Source organism: Rhipicephalus microplus, chromosome 7, assembly GCF_043290135.1.
Source record: "Rhipicephalus microplus isolate Deutch F79 chromosome 7, USDA_Rmic, whole genome shotgun sequence".
Lineage (NCBI taxonomy): Eukaryota > Metazoa > Arthropoda > Arachnida > Ixodida > Ixodidae > Rhipicephalus > Rhipicephalus microplus.
This window is the reverse complement of record NC_134706.1, coordinates 84,595,534-84,621,530: the sequence shown is the minus strand read 5'-3', so window position 1 is coordinate 84,621,530 and position 25,997 is coordinate 84,595,534. Positions and strand designations below refer to the sequence as shown.

The window sequence follows — 25,997 nt, the reverse complement described above, 5'->3', positions numbered from 1 at the left end:
TCGTCTGGCATGCTATGCATTGACTGCGGTGGGTGACAGATTAAGTACTGAGAGAGTGAGAAATATTTTGGAGAAATATTTCTTAACAAGGCGGCGTTTTAACCACCTACCCACGTTCTTAAGGTGACAGTCGTGGCCACTCGCCTCTGCTGTCATGCTATATCAGGGCACAACAAAGTAATTGATAGTATAGTTTATAGCAAGCGGGTGGTAAAAAGAAAATAGGGTGATGAAGAGGGAGAAAGGAGAGAGTCTAAAGCAAAAGGTAGCGTAAATAATAAAATGAGAATTGCAAAAAAAGGGAAAAAAATAGAAAGCGATGTGAAGTCATGGAAAGATGGAGAGAGAGGAATAGGTAGTATCGAGAGACAAGAAAACAAAATTTACTTGAGAGCCGAGAGGTCGTAACGCTTCGTGAAATGAGCCGAATAAACAGGGCAATCGCCTCAAACAGGCCAGAAAGAAGAAAGAGAGATAAAACAGACGAAAACACAGAAAAATAGAGAGGAGAGAAAAGGAAGAAAAGAGATCAGGAACAAAATGAAAGACAAAAAGGTCACCTACCTCCACAATTTATTCAAGCTTGTGTGAAGGTGCATTATTTCTATTTCTATTTTTTTCAGTATACCTTTATTCAGGCTATTTGTTATGTGTGCAGTACATTACGATGACGTCATTGCTTGACATGATTAGCGTGAAACACAGCTAAGAGGATGAAACTTATGCGTCCCTGTAGGCTATCGACACGATTCTTTTGATCTTGCATGGAGACGGAGTGGACGCTCTATCTTCACTTGTCAAATTCGATGAAACACAATGTAGGGGCCATCACCGGGCGATGAGACCATGGCGTGGTAGTCCATAACCATTCGATCCTGAAGAAAACAGCAGGACCACTGTCAAATCGGCAGTTTTGGGCCATTTGGTTAGGCATAACGAAAATTGTGTAGTCATACACGAGACACAGTTATTAACAGAGGGAAGGACACACCGCGCGCGTCATGCTTCCGGCACACTTTTTTAGCATTACCTAAAGCACTGATTATGCTCGAGAAAATAAACACAGGCCACACTACAAAAGCCGTTCAGACGAACAGGTGCATACTCTATACTGCTTTATTGTTTATAAACGTGACAGTTATGTGCTTAAATAAGTGTATACTAACGGTTTAACCATTGGACATGATGTATTTTGTTACCGCAGGGAGCTTCTAGCTATATTCGGGCACTTTAGCGTCTCTATTACCAAAAAAACACCTTCACGGGAGCGGTGCTGGTAACAACGCATACGCATTGAACAAGCTGATGAAGCCGTACTATAGCTGCTTTATATATTAACACAAAAGGCCGAATACAGGCCAGGTGGCTGCCTTTTCGATTGAGAAGAAACTGTTCGAGACCCACGGGCTGACATTTCAGTGCACGTTAAAGAACCTCAAATGGTCAAAATCTTCGGAGCCCTCCACTACGGCGTCTCTCATAATTGTATAGCGCTTTTGGGACGTCAAATGCCAGATAATATTCTCCTATATATATATTGTCAGGCAGTTCTAATTGAATTGTTTTTTTTTGTAAAAGGGCTTCATGCAAAAAACATTGTTACCGCAGCGCAAAGCAGCCCGAGCTAGTATGTATAGAAAAATTTTCGAGTGTATTACTGATAAGATTGCGTTCATTATTCGAGTAGCTGAATGCACATTAGAGCACTTGCGTCATCACCAGCAATAACCCTGTAAGGTTATATTAGATTGTTCATGCATACTAGATGACGTATTGCTCTGACGATGAGTGTATTCGATGATCGAAGACTTCACAATTCGCTGTAGATGGCATATGAGTGTCATACTTCTTATTGGCACAGCATTTGCGAATGAATCACTGTGTATGCAACCACCTGACTGATGACACCTTCACTGTTACGAGCATCTGACAATAACTTCAAGAAATAACCGATGTTCACTTGCGACCTCTTGCGTCTTTTTGTCTGGTGTGGACACTATTAACATCAGGGCTGCAAGATTTGGCTACATTACGCCAGAATGGCTGCTTTTAAAAGGCTACGGCGACAAAATAAAATAACGTTGGCAACTTGGGTACTTTGCCGCTATTGTTCTGGCACTCGCATTTTCAGATAATATACGCTAAAACTTATCGCAACTGTACAAAAAGAAGCGTTAGGTGTTGATTCAAACTGCCAGCTGCGGCTCCCTCAAAGTATTCGAATTTTTTTCACTCAGTGTACCAAGAACATGCGCCCAAAATGCCTCCCATGGCTTTAACATCATTAAAGAACTCACATATATATAGGTAGCACTGTAACGTAGCTGGCGGCGGACTCGTTCCGGCTTTTCGGCCGCTATCTGCCTCACGCGCTGATGTCGGCGGTATAGGTAGTGCCACCCTATAGGCGACCGTTGGCGAAAAATGATTACCCGCGGCTCATAGAAACCTTGCGCAAAGCGCACACATCTTGCTGTTTTCGCAGTCATTTTAGGGGCGAAGCTCCTTACAACGGCACCCGTTCGTCCCTCATAACCGTTGTAGTTTGTAACAACTATAACATTTTAACCTCCAAAGTGGTGCCGGTGAGAGATTTCTTCTGTGCGTTGTTGAACAATAAAGAACAGTGCTCAATGTACATGCCAATGGCTGCTAATGGGGAATGAGAGACACGAGCATTCGGCTTTTAGTTAACGCGCACGCTTATATATACATGCAGTCATTGGCATGTACATTGAGCACTATCTGACAAGAAAGGGTTGCTACGTTATACTCGCTGGGCGTAACCTCCTTGGGTTTAGAAAGGTTTAGCGAACGTTGTGACGCAGTGCCACGAATACGAAGAACTAGTATATACCATGAATGAACTCGAGGTGGTTAAAGGTGGGAAGTAGATACGAAGTGAGAGCGGTAAAAAAGTAAAAGCCGAATTCTCCTGTCTCTCAATTCCCATTAGCAGCCGTTGGCATGTACATTGACCACTATCTGACAGGAAAAGGTTGCTACGTTATACTTGCTGGGCGTAACCTCCTTGGTTTTAGAAAGGTTTAGCGAGCGTTGGGCGTCGGGCGTTAGAATGGTTTAGCAAGCGTTGTGCCGTTGTAGGTGCCATGAATACAGTGAACTAGTATATACCATGAACTCGAGGTAGTGAAAGGAGGGAAGTAGACCCGAAGTGCAAGCCGTAAGAAAGTGTGCGTGTGCCACCTCTCGTTTAGTCCTTGGAATGTCCGCGGGATGGCGGTGCTTCTATATGGGGAATATATCATGAAAAGCTGCGAGATGGTGGTACATGGAGTGTTGAATAGATGGACGAACGGACACACAGACAGATGCATGGATGGACGCATGAGCAGACGCATGGGCGGATGCATGGACGAACGCAGGCACGGACGCACGAACAGACGCACGCACGGACGGGCGGATGGACACATGGACGGTCACACAGACGGACGCATGGACGGAGCGAAACAAGAACGCATGGACGGACGAATGCTTCGCCCCACTCTCCATCATTCACTCCGTGGATATGCTGACAATTTTTTATTGTGGTTTAGTATTTTCACTGCCGACGCTGCTGCACTTGCTAGCCATGACTTTTGTCATGTCGACTGTTATATTTTATTTTTGTATTTGAACAAGTCAGCGTTGCTATTCCATTTACTTGGAAGTGTACAGGTCTGTGTTTTATCCCTTTGTGTGCACACGATACGCTGCATGAGCTTTTTGCGTGAATGCGTCTAAGCTGTTACTTGTACGATATTATAACAAAAAGGCAATTAAAAGAAAACATTTGCATGCGAGGAGCCCAGCCAGTCTTCTTTAAGTGACTCTAGCTGCAGGCTGCACATCGCGCCATCTGTTATGGGGCAGAGTACGATGAACGCTTCGAAAACCTTGCCAAAACGCGTATTTAATTGCCCCGAGCTCGTGTATGAAGGATCAAGTATGGCACCTTCGTCAAGTTTAAGATGTGAGGGCCGACATGCCAGCAATGGAATTTTAAGTCGAAATATAGGCCTACCGGGTTGCATGAGGTGCTAATTCTCTGCAACACATTGCAGACAAGGCAATAAAACTTTGTTTCTCTCTGAATTTAATGCAGAAGCGGAGTGAGTGCTTTCTCTTGCGCCTCTTACAAGAAGTGACTTGAGGAATTGAGTGTGTGAACTCCTTGCAATCATAAGGGTGAAACTTGGACAACGTCAAAAAAAATTGCCCGCAGCTTCCCTCGGGGGAACACTGAGGAGGATGCGGACCATATAATTGGTTAACGGGGTGTTAAAGTGCGACTTACTTGGGTCGATGGCTAAATTGGTTAACGTGGTTGTGAAATGGGGTGTTAAATTGCGACTTACTTGGGTCGATGGCTAAATTGGTTAACGTGGTTGTAGGAGGGGGTGTTAAATGAGTGAACACGTACACACGTATGCGAAAGGGCGGCGCTGGTCGAAGGGACGTCGATCATTGTGTTTGTGGATTCGTTGGAATTCATTTCACCGCGACCTTGGACGTCGACGCGCCGTACAAACCAACCGACGAGCGGCAACTGAGCGAGCGAGCGCCGACCTTGAGTATATATACAGCACGACGGCGCATGCACTGTCAGCTGTTGAATGTTCTCGAAGCGCTACGCCACATGCGCGTCCACTGGAGAATCAGGAGAATTGTAGATGTCGAACGCGGTGTGTAGAGGAGGAAGGGTGCACAGATGGTGGAGGAGTGAAGCGCGCGCGGTGTGTAGAGGAGGAAGGGATGCACAGATGGTGGAAGAGTGGGCGACGGCGCATGCGCGCGCGTCAGCTGTCGAATGTTCGAGAAGCGGTGCGGACGGCGCGGACGGCGCACTACAAGGCGCGAGTATAAGATGCTCTGCATCTAAAAGGTGTTACAAGCTGTAGATAACGCGATTAAAAAACTGTGCTGCAGTTACTGTGACATATGCAGCACACTGCTCCCTCTACATTAATAGTGCCCCGGGGCCTGCTCGCAAAGGTAAACTCGGTTATGTGCACTTGACTGTTCTAGTCGTAGTGCCTCCTCCAGGAAGTTAGCTGACCTTCCTTTAGCTCTATTTTTCTGTGATAAACATTGCTGTGATGTATATTTACTTATTTTTGGAAGTCAGATTGTGATAATAAATCAGCTAAGCTGAAATCACGTTTGGCTGACTTTCAGGCTCTAAAATAAAATAACGGCTGCCGGTTGATTACTGTTCTGGTGACTTTGGTTAATGTTGTGACTCTCTTTCTCTTCGAAGATCAGGCAAGCCTGGTTAATACCTTCCTAAAAAGTGCTATTGCGAATGGATCTGATCTGACGCAGTACTTTTGACTGGGAGCACTTAGAGAAATTGTACTCTTTTCAGGCTTCACATTTACACGTGATCCTGAGTAAAGAGTGTGGTTTTAACTTTCTTGCATGATGTGCGCAGGGGTCCTAACTGAAAAGCAGTCTGTGCATGCACTTCTTTGAGAACGTCATCCAACAGTGCCAAACCGAACCCCTTGAGGCCGATCCGGTGTTCCTTACTGTTGATAAGTTGCTACACGTGTACTTCTCAGCTACTGAAGTATTCGCGATGTGTTTCAAGGCCTCACTGCATCTAAGGTGAAAACAGCATTACCATTCCAACTGTCAAAGCCAGAACATTTAGTCCGCTTGATGCGGGAGATATTCATTATATGGTGCCGAATCATGTTGTCGGTATACAAGTAATTATCCGAAATATTTAGTAACCGGCAGCTTTTAAAAAGTGTTGAATACTAAGTGATCACTTTAGTTGCGGACAGCCTCGTACGAACGACTATAGGAACAGATTATTTATCATATATCATTATTTAAGACCTCGGCTATCTTTCTCAGGTAGATGTGTGGTATGTTCATTCACTGTTTGCGTCTCGGTAAACAAGAATTCGGAATTATTTGAGTGTATATAATGTGCATGCTTTTTCTGTTTTTGTTGTTAGATGATGCAAACAGGCGCGCGTTGTTTTGGCATGTCACCATCGATGACCGACATATTTCATGCCTGTCAAGTTAGTAGACACGTGCAATGAACCCAAGTTAATTACTTTCGTGTTTAAACAAGCAATTCACATGCTGTGCGTTAAGGTTTCCCGCAATCTATTTCAATCTCGTGCTAATTTTCTTGTATGCTCCTATGTGGCTTTAGAGTGCAGCGCATTCCAAGGTCTGTGCAACAGTCAGCAGAAAATTATATGATCTATTAAAGAAAAATGTAAACACGGCCACTGCTTTAACTCACCTTCTGAGACTCTCCTAATGTTAGCTTGAACTTTTCCACCATCCTTGCACCCGTGTATATGATCTCTAGAAGAGCAAGCCGCTTTCCGATGCAGTTCCTCGGACCATCGCCGAATGGCTGGTACGCGATCGTTGGCCTCGCAGCAACGTTCTCCGGCAAAAACCTGCAGCAGCAACTGAAACTACAGCAAAACCATTCTTCACAGCGCAACACAGCCCATGAGTCAAGACGCAATGCGCTAAAAACTTCACACGTGCCTCTTTGTACGTTTTTCAATCGTTGTTGGCGTCACGTAACGAACTAGAATAGATTGGGGCTTGGGAACAGACCAGGCCACTAAGCACGCCCATGTTGGAAACCGAAAATGTTTACCAACACGAGGCGGCAATCCTCGGATATTCAATATCGTCACTTTCACGAGACTTCACGAGATTAGAGCGCAGGGCACGTAGCGTCTTCTAACGACGCTTCTGAACCACCGTCCTTCAGCGGGGCTTATAGAAAGCCTTAGCTGAATAACAGTAAATGTAGGAATTTTACGTCTCAACAAAATGACGCGAGCAGAAGAGGGGCCTTAATGGAGGGCTTCTGAAACTTCAGTGACCTGGGCGTTTTTAATGCTCCTCTAAATCAGACTATATAAGCACAAGGGTCTCTATGTAGCATCCTGCTTACATTGACATGCGACGGCCACGGCCGAGATTCGATCTCACCACCTTCGGGTTAACAGCCGTTTTAGCTGAGTGTAGCTTGTCCTCCGTTCTACGCGTATACAGTGCCCCCAAAACAAGTGCAATGAACTGGCCCCATTTTCCGTGATTGACAAGCGCGTCTTGCTGACGCGGTATCAGCTTGTCTGCAAGATTACGGCGAAACGAAGTGATCGCACCATAGAACTCAGCTCGATCGATTTTGGAGTGAAGCGAGATGAGTGTTCTGCGCCCTTCTGCTTACACGATCGTTCTGTGTATGTACAGCACCGTTGCCGCTGAATAATTGAGTGGACAGAGAGAGAGAGAGAGAGAGAGAAAGCTAGTGCGGAAAGCTGGGGGTGTAAACAAATCTAGCTTGCTGTTCCGGCTTGTAAAACATCCGGCTTGTAAAATACCCAGCTTGCTATTCTGCACCGGAGAAAACGCGTGGGGAGAAAAGAAAGTAAAGAAGATAAAATGAGAGAGGAAGCGAGGTAAGTGGTATGACACACATAGAAGAGTGTGGTAATCGTTCATCGAGGCGCGTCGCTCGTAGCAAATCCAACAGCGCCTTCGTCGCTATGTGGCGTAGAGCTAGATCTTTCCGGTATTCCAAAATTGTTGCCTTGAACAAGGTTTTAGCTGAGTGGAACACGAACGCTCAGCTAGAGTAATAGATCGGCAAACTCGCTTGTGATTCGTGAATTCGCCGCGCTGATACTGAAATGAATTTGTGAGCCTAATTTTCAGTGAGTCTGGGAGAGTAAAACATTTTGGTGAGCCCGGTTCTGAAAAAGGCATTAGATTCTCACTGTTTTGTTCACACTTGATGGCTTCGTCCCACAATAACGCTGCGCTCTTTTTGAAGCCTCTAACAAAGTGTGCTTCCATGACTGCGATAAATTTTTTTTGTGTGTTGGGTGAAACGCAAATCAAACCATTGTTTGGCAGTTTCATAAATACATGCCTGCATATTTCGGTTTCGATCAGCCTCAGTTGAAGAAAATTTCAGAGAGTCATAGTCTGAATGAGCCCTAACCACAAGATATATGTCGTAAGTTCTTGTCAGTTCCACCTTATTTGCGGACTTACTGCCAGAGTGCACGAGAACCTGGTGGAGTGCTCGGAATCGCTGTGCCACAAATGCATCGCAGCCTAATCCACAAGAGAGTAAAGCCACTTGAGATGCTGCGCTGAGTAGACTGCTTTATTTGATCATTTAAGAAGGGCGCGCTGCTGCACCAAAGTTGGGCAGGAGTATAAAGTGCCTTTTTGCCACTGTAAAGCCCACGGATTTGATGATGATGGTATGTGGGGTTTAGCGTCCCAAAGCCACCATATGATTATGAGAGATGCCGTAGGGGAGGGCTCCGAAAATTTTGACCACCTGGGGTTCTTTAACGTGCGCCCAAACCTGAGCACATGGGCCTACACCATTTCCGCCTCCATCGGAAATTCAGCCACTGCAGCCGGGATTGTAGCCCGCAACCTGCGGGTCAGCAGCCGAGTACCTAAGCCACTAGACCACCGCGGCGGGGCCCCACGGATTTGAGTTGCAGCAATAGATGGTATTTATTCTGTAAATTGTTAGGAATTAGCTGTGTTACTATGCCTCAATGGCACAAATTCAGGGTGGTCTTTTTAGATCTGTTCTATTTATATGGCCTCCAGTTATGTTAAATATTTGATTTTGACGCAATTTGTGGTAATTTATGAAGCATTAACGAATACATAATGACGCTTCTATACTTTATTGTGCAACGTACGCAAAAGAATGAAGTCGAATTAATTACTATCGTGATATTCCGCGAAATGTTTTGCGATAGTTACACCGGGCACACAAAAATGCACATGCGACAAGGCGACGAATGCGGTGCGAACATTGAAGTACATCGTGTATGGTTTTCGCCACAACGTAAGGTGTTTAACCTGTGGTAGAACAGCGCAAAACACATGACAGTGAACACGGGTGACGCAACCTGTGTGTTGAATGGCCTAGTTTTTAGCACTGTCTTGCCTATATGTTCGTGAACCTACTAACCCCACCTGAGAACCCTTGCGATGAACGAACGTTGCCAACTAGTGACGCCACTGGCTGACACGCAGCCCGTGCCTGCCAAGCCATAGCTCGTTGTACAGCATTTCGAGGTTCTTGTGATCTCCTAATTATGATTTCGTCATTGCATAGGAAAAAGAAAAAAAATAGGTATGGGCCGTTGAACTTTCCCGCTTCCCGAATGTTCTGCTGTCATCAGACACATTCAAGAAAAATACAGCTCAATGAAATAGTTTAGTTCTGAAAGAACGATTCTAAGCTTGCACTGAAAGCACGAAGAGTACTAGTGGCTTAAATACAGATGACCTTATGTTCCAGTCGAGTGTCTACCATTTCAGGCTCTGAAGTGCTTAATTGGTGTTTTTGTGCTTAGTTCGGATTCCTCATTCTCATTACCGGCTGTAAAACTACATATCTAAAGTTAGTATTTTCGTTAACCATGATGTAACCATACTCATACATTCTTGCCGTACTCATAGCTTTGTACCCTTCCACACTAATTTAGGTATAGTAAAAGTGAACGAGACTGTTTTATTAAGTTTTTTTATTTTGTAACACCACTCATTCGATGAATATTCTGAGGAGAAACGAAGAGAATCAAAGAACATGTTGTCACATGATGAAAAAGATGGGTTAAGGAGCACTGTGCACGCCGGTTGCAGGAAAATGGCACAGTGAAATAATGCATGTCCGAGCAACGTAAAAGTATCAATGCTGTTCCACATTGAGAGGCAGAGCTAAGTACAAAAATAACAACAAAAATTGTCGAATGCAATGACATCTCCATTTACCGAGGTCATCATCAGGTGGTTTGTAGGCATAATTTATCCTTCTATGCTATATTGTATAGGAAAGCATAGATTTCGCAAGGAAAAGAACAGACAGCAGGAAAGACACTCACTTGCCACTTAATTCATTATAAAACCCTCACGCCGACAAAGCATATGCGCAGGCGCATTGACAACAACCAGTATCGAAAAAAGTTATTTTCTTAACCAAATACGTGGTCTCATAGGCAAGACGTCGAATCGAATACCCTAAGAACGGACCTTATTTAAACTAATATTCTAATTCAGTCCCTACTCAGCTGCATTAACGTAGCCCTGAATCACTTACCTTTCCGGGTCAAACTTCTCCGGGTTAGGCCAGATTCGAGGATCCATGTGGATTTGAATGGTTGGCGACAGAATGCTGGTGCCGGCCTTGAACTTGATTCCGTTATACTCAAAGTCATTAATGGCACTCCTGGTTGTAAAACTGGAAGATTCAGAACGCGAAGAATATACATAAGCCCCACAATTTCCGCGCAACTGAGCTTGCTGCTCTTGCGTTGTTGTAGTATTGAGTTACTTACGTAACGACCGGAGGGAACATACGAAGCGTCTCGTCCACAACTCTGCTCAAGTATTTCAGGCTTTGCGTTACCGCCGTGTAATCCAGTGCACCCTGCGAAAAAAGGGCCTTTAGTTGTGAAATCAAATATTTCAACGTCTAGTGCGATCCGCCGTCTTCTTTAGAACCAATGTTCGAGCGTAAGGAACATTTTCGCTTATGTCTTGATTCTACCGTCTTTGGAATAGCAATGATGTCATGAATTTATTTCTTGCGTATTGTTCTATATTAAACTTCACAACACATGAACATTTCGTTGTTGTACCTGTAAGCGTTTACCGAACTAAATTCACTTAGAACGAAAATTTCAGACACAAAAACACATTCCGCAGAAAGGAATTTGAAATCTAGTTGCGATGACATGCAATGACATAAAATATGACAGCTTTTGAACCCTATGTATGTGCTCTAAGTGCACAATATTTGGCTTTTAAGGATTTGAAGCTTCAAGTGATGCTTATCTCACTAAATATGCCATGAAGTGGCATATGATAGACGGGTTAATCACTTACACGGTTAAGCCGCCTACCACAAAAAATTAATAAAAAGTACTCACATAACGCTCAATCACAGATTTTACTTCTTCCCGCACCTGCTCCTGGACATCCTGATGTTTGGCAAGAATGTAGGCGAGGTAGCTCAGCCCTGTAGCCGTCGTCTCGAAGCTGAAATAGGCCAGATAATTAAAACATGTCCATTAGAGTTAAACTCATTCGTTTCATAGCACGAAATGTTGGCACAGTCAGAGAGAAAACGTACGCAAGAAAATGTCACGTAGAGCAACAGGAATAGAAGCAATACGTGTGGACTACACCGCAATATAAGCCACACATAAACACTGAAAATTTATAAACTGACCGCGTCTAACAATGCAATCTAACAATGCAAACTTGGCATCGTCGAATTCTTGGTAGCTTCGGTACTTCACAAGAAAAATACAAGTGGGATTTTGTAGTACATGCATACACACAACTAGAACTTATATAAGCATGGTAAGAAGAACCGAGCGTCTTGCATCTGTCGTCAGGTCAGCTTGCATTGCTCCGCTAAACAAAGCTCTAGAATACGTTGAACGGGTTGAATTTGGCGCAGTGGTCGCAATCGTGTGTGTACCCCTGATTTCAGGAGAAAACTGGAAACGAATCGTGGCGACATGTATGACACGAAAACGGGCAAATGCGAAAGCCTGTCTCTGACAACTGCATTTCGCGCTTTGTTACCACCCTTCGACCACTTGACCTACAAATAATTTTATAAACAGAAATAGCCACCGATTCTCAGACTAACGTAATTTTAAAACTTGCAGCGCAAGAACGTAAAACCACGCCGCGGTATGTTCCCGCTACCTTCCAGGTAGCGCTAACTGAAATGGTGAGCTTATTTAGTTGTTTGATGTTTTGTTCCTTGCTTATTTGTTTGTTTGTTTATTTGTTTGTTTGTTTGTTTGTTGTTGTTGTTGAGGTTTTTGTATAGTGCCGCAATACTTTATCTATATCAAAACACTGCGCCACCTAAACGCTGCTGTTTTCTAACAAGAGTTAGAGTGCCCATGCAGAAAATTGCATTTCAGCAGAAAAATGCAAGAGTTAGAGTGCCCATGCATTTCAGTAAAAGCCGTTCTTCAGCTAGGAATAAGTAAACATTTCTCTCAAATATGAGACTCAAACTTGAAGCTCATTGTGCTTTTCACCTCTGTTTCATTAGCCATGCATCATCAAATAAGACAGGTGAATTACATAGCAGCAGTTTTTTTTTCGTGATTACTCTTACCCGGCAATGAATAGAATGGTAGTGTTGATGCCGACTTCTTCTGGGCTCATTCTTTTGTAGAGCTTGGCATCAGCTGCGTGAAATAAGTTGCGCATTAGTTAAATATGGTATGAAAACTTGGATCTTTTTTTGCGTAGCAGCAGCGTATTTATCAAAAACTCAAGTTTCAAATGTGACATAGTGGATACCCAAAATTTTCTGGCACGTGAGTTCTAAAAAAGGCTCTGCGCTGCACGTTCATTCACAAAGTTTCATTTTACATCAACTTGAAGGCCAACTGCAACAAAATTTTACTTGGGCAGAATCGGCCACAATTGCGTAGCATGTATACGGTAAGTTACGATAACGTTAGTGAAAAATCTTGCAGTCGAGTATTTAATGCTCTAGTTTTTAGCAAGCAGATGACGCGGGGCTCTAGCGGTGTGCCCAGGCTAATCAGACTGAACCGGATATGACGAGTAGTACAGAACGTCGCCGCGTCGCTCCTTGAGAGCAATCCTACCCTGCCGCTGAATCACTTTTGCTGTGTTGAAACCGCTTGCAATGAAGCGCATTCGAAACACGTCTGTGCGCTTGTACTACCTTGACACCGCCTAAACACAGTGCGTTCAAAACGCGTTCATGCTGCATTGAAGTCGATGACAAGTCAAGTCAAGGCACGCTTCTGAATACGGGTGTCGACACTGCGAATTCACTAGTGGGGAAGCCCGGACCAGCGTTCCATAAGAGGCATGCTCACGCAGCTTTCTTAACATAAAAAAAACCCACACACGTTAAGAGGCGCGCCCGCGATGTGCGTGCTCGATTTTTCTGTCATTACGTCACTTTCGGTAAGCCATAATGGCATCGTTTTTTCTAGTTTCTGCCTCAAAAACATCATCGTTTGCACGCTTTCTTCTAAGGTAAGATTTCCAAGGCGACATTTCGCAGGCAGGATTACCTCTAGCTAGACTACTTATCTATAGACTTTTTTGCGAAGTGCCCAATTTCGTTGCAGTTCGCCTTTAATATTATGATAAACCAAAGAAACAGTGCTCGCATTCATAACACAGACACAATAAAAGGTCTCCAGAACTGCACTTTTTTTGTTCGCTATGAGTTTACAGATAAGAACAGTTTTGGAAGAGAAAGAGAAGTTTTATTTCTTCAAAATTTAGACAAACTTACAGGCCCGAAGGCATTGAGTAAGAAGATTTTATTGTAAACCCAATCAAATTTGCAAGCAAAATGATTACGATTCGAGTGAATAAAACAGCCCTCCTTCCACCTTCCTGCCCCCCAAATTACATTGCAGCAATATTACCCGCGCAATACAACAGCGATATATAAAAAACGCATACAACAGCAGATTGCTGTGGTAGAAGGAAATTGCAATGCAACATCATGTGAAAACGAGGGAAACCTAAAAGCCAAACGTGAAGACAATTTTACGACGCCATTGTTCAAAACGCACCTCAAGTTCGTGTCGAAACGTGTTATCAGGGACAATTGTATCAAGAAAATTATTCTACACTCGGATGTCTCGGGGCAGTAAGAGCTGTTAAACACGTTTGTGTTGGCACATCTGTGCGTGAAGGTGAGGTGATTACGTTCACTGCGTGACGTGTAAAGGGGGCATTCAAGGTTTAACGGCTATATTTGTTAGTGTAGACGTACCTGTAAAATACACACAGCGAATGCCGTTGCCAGCGAACAACTGTTGAAGGGAATAATTGGGCTTGAGCTAAGTCACACTTTAATGATTGTTGCAATTTTTTTAATGTAAGGGGTGGCTCTGTTCTGAACTGCTTCAGGCATGGTAACTAGTTTATGACCGGAAGGGGAGCAAACAGATGTTGTCATACCATTGGCACTCTTGTGCATAGTGTAAAACACAGACAAAAGCGTACACATTTCCAAATGACATTTAATATGGAAATAATGAGCCTGAAGCTACTGACCATCGAGAAGTTGTGATGATTATGGAAGCTGCCCTTCTTCGCTTTCGACATCAAGCATCGTCTGCAACATGTCCGGCTTCCTTGCCTGAAAGTCAGAGGCACAAATAATCGCAACACACTGAGATAGAAACTTCAAGCCGGGACGTCGCCACAATATTTTTAAGCATCCTTCCTATATTGATAAAGAGCTGTTAATGTTTTTTTCGAATTTTCACAATAATGATAGACAGTACTGCGTACAAAATACCTCATGTTCAATTTTAACAGTAATATTTATTGCAAAATGAATCAATAAACAATACTGTCGATTAGCAGCAAAGACTTTACCTGTCGTCGATAAAGAACAGCAACAAATCGAGCTACTCCTATGACAACTAGTAGCTCACTTGTCTTTTTTTCGAGGTTTTGCTCACAGCAGTGAGGGCGGGTTTGGAAGAATTGTACTCAGTGCAGTGGAGAATTGGAACAGATGGTGAGGGGGACGAAGAGGTGCTTTGCGTACCCTATTGCAAAAAATGTCATCCCCAGCATGATACCAGTACGTTTTTGCCACTGGTACACGCCGGAGACACTGGCACAGGCTGGTATCTACTGGTACTCCACTGGGCACGCTGGCAAAATGCTGTGTCACACTGGTAGGGGCGCTGGCTTAACCGCCGTGAAGCTGGTGCACACTGGGACGCGCTGGAAGTGCTGGAATTTTCACTGGCAAGTGCTGGTGAATGCAGGAGCACGCACTGTTTCAACCAGCGCAGCGTGCGCGTTTATGTAGCGTGTGCCGTGGTATGTTTCGGTGTAATTGAATATAAACGCTTGATTCGACAGCACGGATAGATGCTACCCTAACAGATCCCGATCACATGTATTTTAGCGGTACGCGTAGGTATCGCAGCAATTATTCTACCTTTTCCGCATGCCTCGAAGTATACCAGCCATATTCGCATCAGCCGTGTATTGATCTAACGATACCATGATGCAGTGTTTATAAGCCTAGAGCTGGACGCCACTACTAACAGAAACAGGAACTTGTTTATGCCGCCAAGTTGGCAAAATGTAGCTTTTTATCTTTGGTATATACTTTTTAACTTGCTTTTATTTTGTGATTCGGTGATGCGAGCAGCAGTTGAAGGCAAAGTTTCATTTTCATTATTTCTAATTTTAAGCTAATTTTTATTATTCGTATTTTTTTCGGTGGCAAATGCTTCAGGTAAATTGATCCACCATCGGCATAAGGAGAGTGTCACATGGCTCGAGGCGCTTGATGTAGGCGCCAACTACTAGGACCAGCGAGGGCCAGTGCTCAACCGGGAGCCTAACCGGAGCCCCCGAATTGAGGGCGATGATTTCAATGAAATAATCTTATTAACTTGTAGTCGACAGACCATTGGGCATGTTTCAATCACAGCTAATTTTTCACCATTCACAAGTGTTCAATGCTAGGTTGCTTCACCGAAACGCCGGTGACATTATTTTCAAGTGGTCATATTTTCTGAAGTTCTCTGGGCATTTACGAGAAAGTTAATTGTGATTCCCAGATGAATAAAGCGATTCAATCTAATCTACGTAGCGTTTTTCAGCACGTACATTGCAGAGTACAGCATCGTTAACAATAGAAGCAGAAATGCTAATCAATAGAAGCATTTAGTATCATGAGGCGTCTTCTATTTCAGGATTGCAGTAGCTGCCGAGAAACTTTGGATATGACCCAGTAGACTTCTGTGTAATACCAAGCAGCACGAACAGCCCCCAGCAACATAGTTATCCAGCACTGTAGTAAGGATCAATAGAATCAAACGTGAAGACGACGACGATGCACCAACCACTAGGTGGTTGTGGCTGTTCTTGTTTGCGTCTGACAAAATGGCTTCAGGCAACATATATGATTTCGCTGCTCTGCTTCATCCTCTTGCCTCTTTCCTCCACTGCATGCCTTTATCTTCTCATTTATCTAGTAGTGATGGCTTGTCATGTCGGACGCCGTCAAGTTGCTTCAAACATACTGTTACGAGGCAGTGGGCATGGCCCCACCGTCGTAGACGAATCGAAGAGGAAGAAGCGGACTTAGCGCGCGAAAGGTCCGCTCTCGTACTGAGGCTCGATCAGCGACTGACGTTTGCCTGCTCTGAGGGTTTGGCCAAGAATTTAGTAGTTGTGATTGATTTTGGGTATTCTTTTTTTTCATAAGCGTTTCTATAGTGTCCTAATTGATTAGCGAGTGTACTTTCAGATAGTACGACCAGTCAGATGCCGTTTTCCTCACCAGGACCAGGGGCTTTCCTCTGGTCTGCTTCTCTTCCTTCGCAGGAATTGCCAGTGGACTTGTTTTACGCAATGGCATCTCATCCGTTCCTGCGGCATTGGTCCCAAGCAACGATGGTATTATACGAATGAAGAATCCAAAAATGATTCAGACGAAGTCGAGAGCCGCTACAACTCCCTACCAAAGCATCACAGAGGTCAGGCAGTTCGGCAAGGGTGGCATTCTTTGCTTCTCGTCTGACCAGCTCTGTGTTAGAGACCTACTAAAATGCTCGGTATTCGCTACCAACCCGGTGAGCGCATTCATTCCACCTCACCTAGCTTGCGTCAAAGGCCTAGTTCGGTGTGTCGATGTCAACTTGACCCCAACTGAGATATTAGATATGTTTTCAGAAGCAGATGTGATAGCTATCTATAGATGTAGTCGAGTTGTGGACAAGAACAAGGTCCCAACGGAGACCGTGATTGCTACATTTGCCGGGTCGAATCGCCCAACCAAAATCGAAGCGTGGCCTTTAATATACAGAGTGGAGCCACTATCACCTCGTCCCCTACAGTGTATTAAGTGTTGGCGTTATGGCCACACAGTGAAAGGATGCAGGTCAGTACCTAGATGCAGAATTTGTGGTGAGACGCACAACTCAAGCGACTCTAAAAGTAATGAAGAAAAGTGCTGTCTTTGCCATGAAGCACACTGTGCTGATAACCCAAATCGCTCAGCCAAGGCACGTGAAATCCAAATCCTTGAAATTGTAGACAGAAGGCGATGCTCCCGAAAGGATGCCATTGCTGAAATCCAAGCCTGAACTCAAGGGTATGCAGGAGCAGCTGCCCGCCATAACATAGCAATGGAAGCATCCTTTTCCCTATCAATTGCGGACATGATCGAGAAGGCTGTGGATAAGGCTATGCAACGCCTTGCTACCACCATATGTGAGTCGCTGTCGCACATTGTGAATAACCAAATTGCACAAGTCTATGGAGCACAGATAGATATAAGTACGGCTGTAGAAAATGCTGAGTCTGCACATCCGACAAGTGAGGCAGAATCGGAGATAACTCCACCGAATACACAGTCTGCAGAGCCCTCTGGAGAAGGCGTTCAGACGCAAAGCGACAGTGCACAGGAAGCTTCTCAGGACACACAAGATATGGACATAGATCTCAAATGCCTAAAGCGTTCTAGATCCCCTGTATCGAAAAAACCTGGCTCGCCGAAACATGTAAAAAGCAAGAAATACCAGAAAGAGAACCTATCAAAAACCGATTTTCTAAAGGAAAGTATTTTAGATAAGGTAGTTGCCGAAACCATTTTAACGAAATCATAGGGTCTCCTAAAATTATACATTGGAATGGCCGATCTCTTCACTCAGAGATAACAGATCTGTTATACCTGTCTTCCAAATTCGATCCGGCTATTATTGCATTACAAAAAACTTGGCTTTCCAAACATCATTTATTTCACCTACCCAACTTTCAAACCTTTCGTCTAGACTGTCCAACCAAAGGTGGAGGTTCAGCTTTCTTTATAAACAATAAAAATAGTTTAAAAGTTATAAACTCATACATATGTATGTCTTCTGAATGCGAAATTTTTGCGTTAGATATTACCTTGCCAGGATAATTGCCTTTTTTGCTAATAAACGTCTACTTTCCTGTAGGCGTTCAAGACTCGAGATTGTTAGATATGGCTGCTAATTCATGCTGTAAAGAAACAAAATTACAGTTGGCGACTTCAACTCTCACCATACCTGCTGGGGTTTTAGAACAAATCAGTGTGGACAACGGTTGTGGGACTGGTCGGTAGACAACAACTTATTGTGCCTTAATGCTAGAACTCCCGCATTTATTCGAGGTCATTCACGCTCCGCCTCAGATTTAAGCTTTGTAAGCTCGGCCATTGCTAGTACATCGTGGACAGCCCTTGATTGCGCCTCCAACAGTGACCACTTTCCAATAATGTTCGCGATCGCTTGCCCCGTCAAACCTTCATGCTTCCATGCCCGGACCTATATAAATTATACAAAATTTAACACGACCTAAAAACTGCTTTACACGCTCCCTCTCAGGATGGAGATGACACTAAAGCTATGAAATTAAGCGCAGTAATTAAAAGGGCATACAAAAACGCTGAATTTGATGTTAAATCGGCGAAGAGAGTACCCTATAGCCCATGGTGAAATTCCAACTGTTCACGAGACCACAGACGAAGACAGGCAGCTTGGAAGAAGCTAATACATAATCAGTCCCCTAGGAACTGGTCAGATTAAAAATTTCTAGCCGCTGTATTTAAACACATGGTAGCCCAAGCAAAAGAAGATTATAATAAAAGACATTTCGATTTTCTCTCGAAACGTACAAATAAGAAAGCTTTATTTCAATATATGCGATCTCGCAAAATCCTGCCGTCTTCAGTAAATACTGAATATGAAAAACTATCATTGGAAGAAACGATTAACTCTTTAGAGTCAATTGGCAGAGGTCTAGAAATTAGATTTTCTTCGACTATGGCTTTCAACTGGCAAAAGGCTAGCATAAACACTGACTTCGAAAACGTAACGCAGTCTGATAAATCAAAAGTAATTCGAGATCTACCATCGTCCGCTCCTGATCCAGATGGAATCACAGTTCCTATGATTAAAATTTTATTTAGGCTATTCCCCGGCGACGTCCTCAATCTTATAAACTACTCTTTAAAGAATGCCTGGATACCGTATGCCTGTAAAATAGCTAAGGTAATGCCAATATTAAAAAAGCAAGAATTAGGTTTTACCATATAAAATATCAGACCCATCTCGCTAACTACGAACATGGTGAAACTCTTAGGGAGGGTTCTAAAGGGCCGAATAAACTCCTGGATGACGAATAAGGTTATATTAAAGCCAAATCAAATTGGTTTTCGTTGTGAATGCTCAATTTGGTGCGCCCATGCGGGTTTAGAGAGTCGAATACAGCTTGCTCATAAAAGGAAATAGTACGCCGCATTAGTAACTCTCGACATAGCTAAAGCGTACGACAGTGTCGAGCACTCTATTCTACTGACCACCTTGCAGAGTCTAAAGCTTCCTCAGTATATCACTGAGTGAATAGCGAAATTCCTAAAATCAAGGGAATTGTATTGCGTGAAGGATGGCTGTTCGCATAAATTCAAACAGATATGTGGTGTTCCCCAAGGGTCCATCCTATCTCCAGCATTATTCAATATACTGATAAGCCCTATTCCAATTGTTCAGGATGTTAGTGTCGACATTTATGCAGATGATATCGTGTTCTTCGCTGCCGAGGGCGACATTACTCCCTACATCAAAACCTTCAAAGATATATTAATACACTAGAAATTTTAGTGCAATCCATTTCATTTTCATTGAGCATCAGTAAAAGTGCGCGCTCTTGGTATTTCCTATAGCAGATACAGTTTCAATTTCTGTATTATATAATCGGGAACCTATTCCATAAGTAGATTCAGTCAAGTACATAGGAATGATTTATAATGAAAAGCTAAATTGGAGCCCACACATTGAATATATGACAGCAAAGGCACAACGGGCGTTAGGTTTATTACGTAGGTTAAGCAACAGAAAATACGGGCTGCGCAGACACACGATGTTAAGATATATAAAATGTATGTGCGACCAATATTGGAATTCGGGTGTGTATTATTCTCGGGGGCCGCTGGTTATAAAATTAAACCTCTAGTAAGGTTAGAGCGAGAAGCCCTGCGAATATGCCTGGGACTTCCCAGGTTCGTGGCGAATAGTATATTGTATCAAGAAGCGCGATTGCCAACACTCCTCTGTCGATTCCGCATTCTAACGGTTCAAACCTTCTTAAAGTTTTACAGTTTACCGGCTCGAAGATCAGAGTACGCATTTATCAGCGACCCTGACTCTTGGTTTCTTGCACATTGGCCTAGATTTCATACCCCTCAGATAGTTTCCGTTAAAAAGAAACTGGATTGCATAAATGTAGACATTAGCATAGTAATTGAAACTAATTCCTCAACCCACAGCATTAGAATAGAGTACGATGAAATCTTCCCCCCACAAGCCAAGTTGCAATCTCTTAAATTTTTGACCACTACATTAAATGATTACTTGGTACATGCAGAAACAAAAAATGTAATAGCTACAGATCCTTCTGTCAACAATAAAAAGGCAGGCGTAGGATTTGCGTCTGATTTCCTCGGCTGGTCTTTTTCAGTAAGACTTCCAGATTTCACTCCTATATTTCAAGCCGAGCTAGTAGCTATTATTTTAGCTCTTCGTAAAATTCCTACGACCGAGACCAGTGCAATCATCCTAACAGACTCACTTTCGGTGTGTGCAGCTCTGACAACCTCCGAACAATCTCGTGCCCTAGCAGCGTTCCACACTTTAGCACCGCCGCATTTAAAACTCTTCAAGTTAGTGTGGGTCCCAGGTCACTGCGGATTACAAATAAATGAATTGGCAGATGCTTTGGCACGAGCATCACTCGATGGACCAGTAATTTCAGTACTTCCCGAGCTAGAATACTTATCAGGGGTTAGATATAGGAAATTCGCTATTTTCAAAATCAAATATCACACGAAGGACGGATTATCAGCACCTCAAACTTCCGTGGAAAGCCCAGTGGAGTCCGTCAAAAAAAACTTGAAATTATAGTCTCCAGATTCCGGTGCCGTGTCCCCCCATTAAATTTTTATTTGCACAGAGCTGGTCTGACACTTTCCCCCTTTGTCCGTTTTGCGAAGAATCAGAAACTATTGAACATTATTTTGGCTCAAGTCGTAACTATGCATTAATTAGGAAACGACTTTTAGATATTCCATTTGCGAAGCTAAATTTAAATTTAACCACAGAAAATGTTCCAAGTTTTGGTGCCTCTGTTTTGGAAAATTGCCACAGAAATGCATTCGATGCAGTGTGTAATTTCATTCAAGATTCTCAACGTTTTTCAACCTAAAGTCTGCGTTAACAGGTACTAAAAAAAACTGCGTCAAAAAGTAATTTTTCAAATCTGGATAAATCCGTGACATACCAAATTAATCGGCTTTGGCAAAACCAGCTGTCTTGTCAGCTCCCAAAATCAAGTTATAGCTATTAGTGTCTGCTTTCTTGATTCTTTTTTCTCACTATCTAAATCTTTGGTGTCTTCACTATACAACCCCCCCCCCCTTTTTTTTCCGTTGTAAGGAGTAATGCAGTTATCGTCTGTATGAGACTATATGTTCTCTTGGCCAATCCCCCAGAGTGGGTACGAGCCATGGATAAGAGGCTACAAACAAACAAACAAACAAACAAGCTCGAAAGGCTGGTATCCCTGGTGGTTCTCACCTATTTGTAAATACTGGTAATACACTAATTTATTTCTTCCGTATGTTTGTAATCCCCGTAACAAATTGGTAGACATGCTGGGTCACAAAGCGCCATACAACAGAGCTTCGCAGTGGTCGTCAAATTGGAGTTTCCGTGATGGAACACGGGACTGATCTCACAGCCACCGCTTCATCGGCTTCAGCAGCACCTGCACCATCCACGGTAATGCCTCCAGCGGCCCCACCCCCACCCACGTACGTGCTGACGCATCCGAAGCATCCAGAAACGTTCTGTAGTACGGATGAACTTGATGTCGACGACTGGATAGACGACTACGAACGTACCAGGGTGCTCAACCGGTATGACCCGACTCTCATGCTGGCCAACGTTCTGTTTTACCTGACAGGCACGGCCAAAGTGTGGTACGAGAACCATGAGGAGGAGACCGGCAGTTGGGACACGTTCTAGGAGAAGCTTCGCGACTTATTTGGAAAGCCCATCGGTCGAAAGGCGGCTGCGAAGAAGGAGTTGTCTATACGTGCTCAGACGTCCACAGAGCCGTATATCTCGTACATACAGGACGTGCTGGCTCTCTGTCGTAAAGTCGACAACGACATGTCGGAGTATGATAAGGTTGGCCACGTCCTCAAGTGGATAATGAATGATGCGTTCAACCTGCTAATGTGCCGGAACTGTGTGACTGCCAAAGAAATTATTCAAGAATGCCGGTGTTTTGAACTGGCTTGAAGCAGGCACATTTCAAGATCATTCACTCGACTGCCGAACACCGCTGCGACGTCTTCCTGCACACATGGATTGACCTCTCGTCGGCAGTCTTCACCGGCGTCTGAAATTACGCGAATTGTCCGGCGGGAAATCGAAGAAATTACACCTGCTCTTCACGCCAACGGTCACATCGATTCACAAGCACCTCAGGGTGCTTGGTACAGTCGATTGTGCGAGAATAACTCAGCAATTTGGGCTTCGATGTGTGCACGGCTGCTCAGTCTCTACCAAATAGCTTCCGTTCAAGCTCACCACCTTATCTCAGGTTACCGCCTCAGGAACGGTCTCATCCACGCCCTTGCAATCCGGCCGAATGGAGAACTGCGGATGATCGTCCGGTCTGCTTTAACTGCCGCCGCATAGGTCATGTCGCACGGTACTGCCACAACCACTGGTCTTCGTCCCGAAACCACTATAACAGTGCTCGCTGCGACAACAGCTACCGCCTTTTCCAGCCCCCTGCGCCGATCACCAACTACCGCCGCCTTCCACCCTACGCCTTCGATGCCCCTGATACACTGCACAGCCGCTCACCGTCGCCTCGACGTAATCAGTCTCGTTCGCCGCCTGGACGTCGCCCGTCGTCCTCTTCTCTTCTACGACGACGCCCGACCTCCCCGCTCGATTCCCACCAGGGAACCTAAGCGGTGCAGCTCTTGGAGGTGAAGCTGCATCCTCGATACCAACCTCAAATCCTCTCCTCGTACTGCCGACACGAGGAAATTTGATCGACGTCGACGTTGACGGCCTGACTGTTTCTGCACTTATTGACACCGGGGCGCATATTTCTGTGGTGAGTGCCCGACTTCGTCACCGCCTGAAGAAAGTGCTTACACCGGCTGCTCCTGGCATCATACGTGTCGCCGACGGAAGAAGTCTTGCCATCACAGGAATGTGCACCGCACGCATCACAATCGCCAATCACCCCACATCTATTCTCTTTGCATTTAATGAGCAGTGCCCCAATGACCTTATTCTTGGATTGGATTTCTTGTCCACTCATGCCACTCTCATCGACGGTGCAATCGGCGTTCTCCAACTTGAACTGCCTCGACTTAGGGCTGTGCCGTCCTCACCGACACGCCGCTTGTGCGCTCTTGATTATGTTCGGCTGTCACCGCAAGCCACCACGTTTGTGGCCTTAACGATATCACCAACTCTTCCTGACGGTGACTACATAGGGTCCCGAATAGTGGATGTACTCTTGGCCCGAAGTGTTGCTGTGCCGCATAGCATTGTGACTATCGTGGACAACTACGTTCAGCTTCCGCTCCTCAACTTTAGTAGTTCGAGCCAAGTTCTCCCGCAAGGTATTTCGTTAGCCCATGTTTCCCCACTTGATGCATGTAGCATTGTGGGATTAGACCCTGAACACTCTTCGTACTCAATTGCAGCCAGCCGAACAAACGCACCTACCGACGAAATCACGATGATGATTGCCCTGGATCTTCTGCCCTGTCAGACTGCGCAACTCCACCACGTTCTGAGCACCTACCGAGATATCTTCGACATCGATGACTGCCCTTTAGGTCAAACGTCCGTCGTGCGTCATCAAATGCATACCGGCGATGCTAGTCCTGTTAGACGGCGACCATATCGTGTTTCCCAGTCTGAACGCCAGGTCATACAACGAGAAATTGAGAAGCTGCTTTCCAAAGGAGTCATAGAGGCCTCTTCAAGTCCATGGGCGTCATCTGTTGTTTTAGTCAAAAAGAAGGATGGCAGTTGGAGAGTTTGCGTTGACTACCGTGCCTTGAACAATATAAGCCGCAAAGACGTATATCTGCTGCCACGAATCGACGACGCCCTGGACTGCCTTCATGGCGCGCGATATTTTTCATCTATAGATCTGCGTTCGGGTTATTGGCAAATTTCTGTCGATGACTTAGACCGAGAAAAAACTGTCTTCGTCACACCGAATGGCTTTTATCCGTTCAAGGTTATGTATGCCTTTTGGGCTGTGCAACGCCCCGGCAATGTTCGAACGCATCATGGACTCTCTCCTCCATGGTTATAAATGGTCCATCTGCCTTTGCTACCTCGACGATGGGATAGTTTTTTCCCCAACATTTGAAAGCCACCTAACTCGTTTGTCGACCATTCTAGCCGTTTTCCAACGAGCGGGGCTCCAGCTGAAATCGAAAAAGTGCAATTTTGGCCGACAAAAAATCACGGTACTTGTTCATCGCGTAAGTTCTGCTGGAGTCCAACCGGACCTTGACAAGATTAGCACTGTGAAGAGCTTTTCTCTTCCCTGTCCGACCAAAGATGTTCGTTGTTTTGTGGGCTTATGCTCGTACGTCCAAGGTTTTATACGCAATCTTGCTACAATTGCACGACCACTAACTGATCTTCTGAAAAAGAATGCGACATTCTCGTGGGGCCGAGACCAAGCTGCTGCGTTTGCCACGCTGATCGACCTGGTCACTTCACCACTAATACTGGCTCACTTCGACCCGTCCGCGAAGACAGACGCTCGCACAGACGCCAGTGCTCATGGCATCGGCGCCGTCCTCGCTCAACACCAGGGAGGTCAAACGCGTCTTATTTCGTATGCCAGCCGCCTTCTCTCCCCATCTGAGCGAAACTATTCGATAACGGAGCGCGAGTGTCTTGCGCTGGTCGGGGCTGTAGCGAAATTTCGCCCCTACTTGTATGGCCGGGAGTTTTCAGTTATTACGGACCACCACGCTCTGTGTTGCTTGTCGTCGCTCAAGGACCCACCTGGTCACCTAGGTCGCTGGGCTCTACGTTTTCAGGAGTATAACTTCGACGTAATTTAGAAGTATGGCAGGTTGCACCAATATGCCGATTGTCTCTCGCGCTATCCGGTGGACTCTGCTAGCCTCGCTGTCCATGAGAGCAACTCTTGTGTGCTCGCCATATCTCATTTGCGCGACATCGGTACAGAGCAGCAACGGAACGCAACCCCCAAGACGGTAATTGAGCGAATATCTTCAGAAAACTCCGACCCTTTACTCCGTCAATATGTCCTCCACAACAAAGTTCTGTATCGCCGCAACATGAAGCTCATGGTCCAGAAGTTTTGATAGTTATTCCCCGACACCTATGTGTGACCATTCTTCAACATCTGCACGAAGCTCCGACGGCAGGACACCTGGGGTATTCACGCACCTATCACCGCGTGCGGCAACGGTTCTTTTGGCCTCGCCTGTATAAATGTGTGCGCCGCTACGTCGCTTCTTGCGAGCACTTCCAGCGTTGCAAACGTCCTGCTTTCTATACGACTGGCCTGCTCCAACCTATCGAAATTCCTCCGGAACCATTCTTCCGCGTCGGCCTCGACTTGCTCGGACCTTTCCCAACAACCGTATCAGGCAACCAATGAATCGCTGTCGCAACTGACTATGTGACCAGATACGCTATAACTCGTGCCTTGCCAAGTAGCTAGGCTACAGACATCGCAGACATTCTGCTTAATGACGTCGTTCTGCGGCATGGGGCTCCGCACCAGCTTCTGACGGATCGTGGCCGCTGCTTCTTCCCAAAAGTTATCGACAAAATCCTCCGTAGCCG

The 25,997-nt window shown here is 44.9% G+C and overlaps 1 protein-coding gene across 1 annotated transcript in view; it reads right to left on the bottom strand.

The window, feature by feature from the left end:
• Positions 1–556: 556 nt before the first annotated feature.
• LOC119179580 (cytochrome P450 3A43) overlaps positions 557–25,997 on the bottom strand; it is a 41,599-nt gene continuing 16,158 nt past the window's right edge. Inside the window, 7 exon segments of the mRNA XM_075869393.1 lie at positions 557–875; positions 6,269–6,431; positions 10,133–10,273; positions 10,371–10,462; positions 10,965–11,073; positions 12,179–12,251; positions 14,119–14,203. Coding sequence (XP_075725508.1) covers positions 798–875; positions 6,269–6,431; positions 10,133–10,273; positions 10,371–10,462; positions 10,965–11,073; positions 12,179–12,251; positions 14,119–14,203 — 741 coding nt within the window. The 3' untranslated portion in view covers positions 557–797.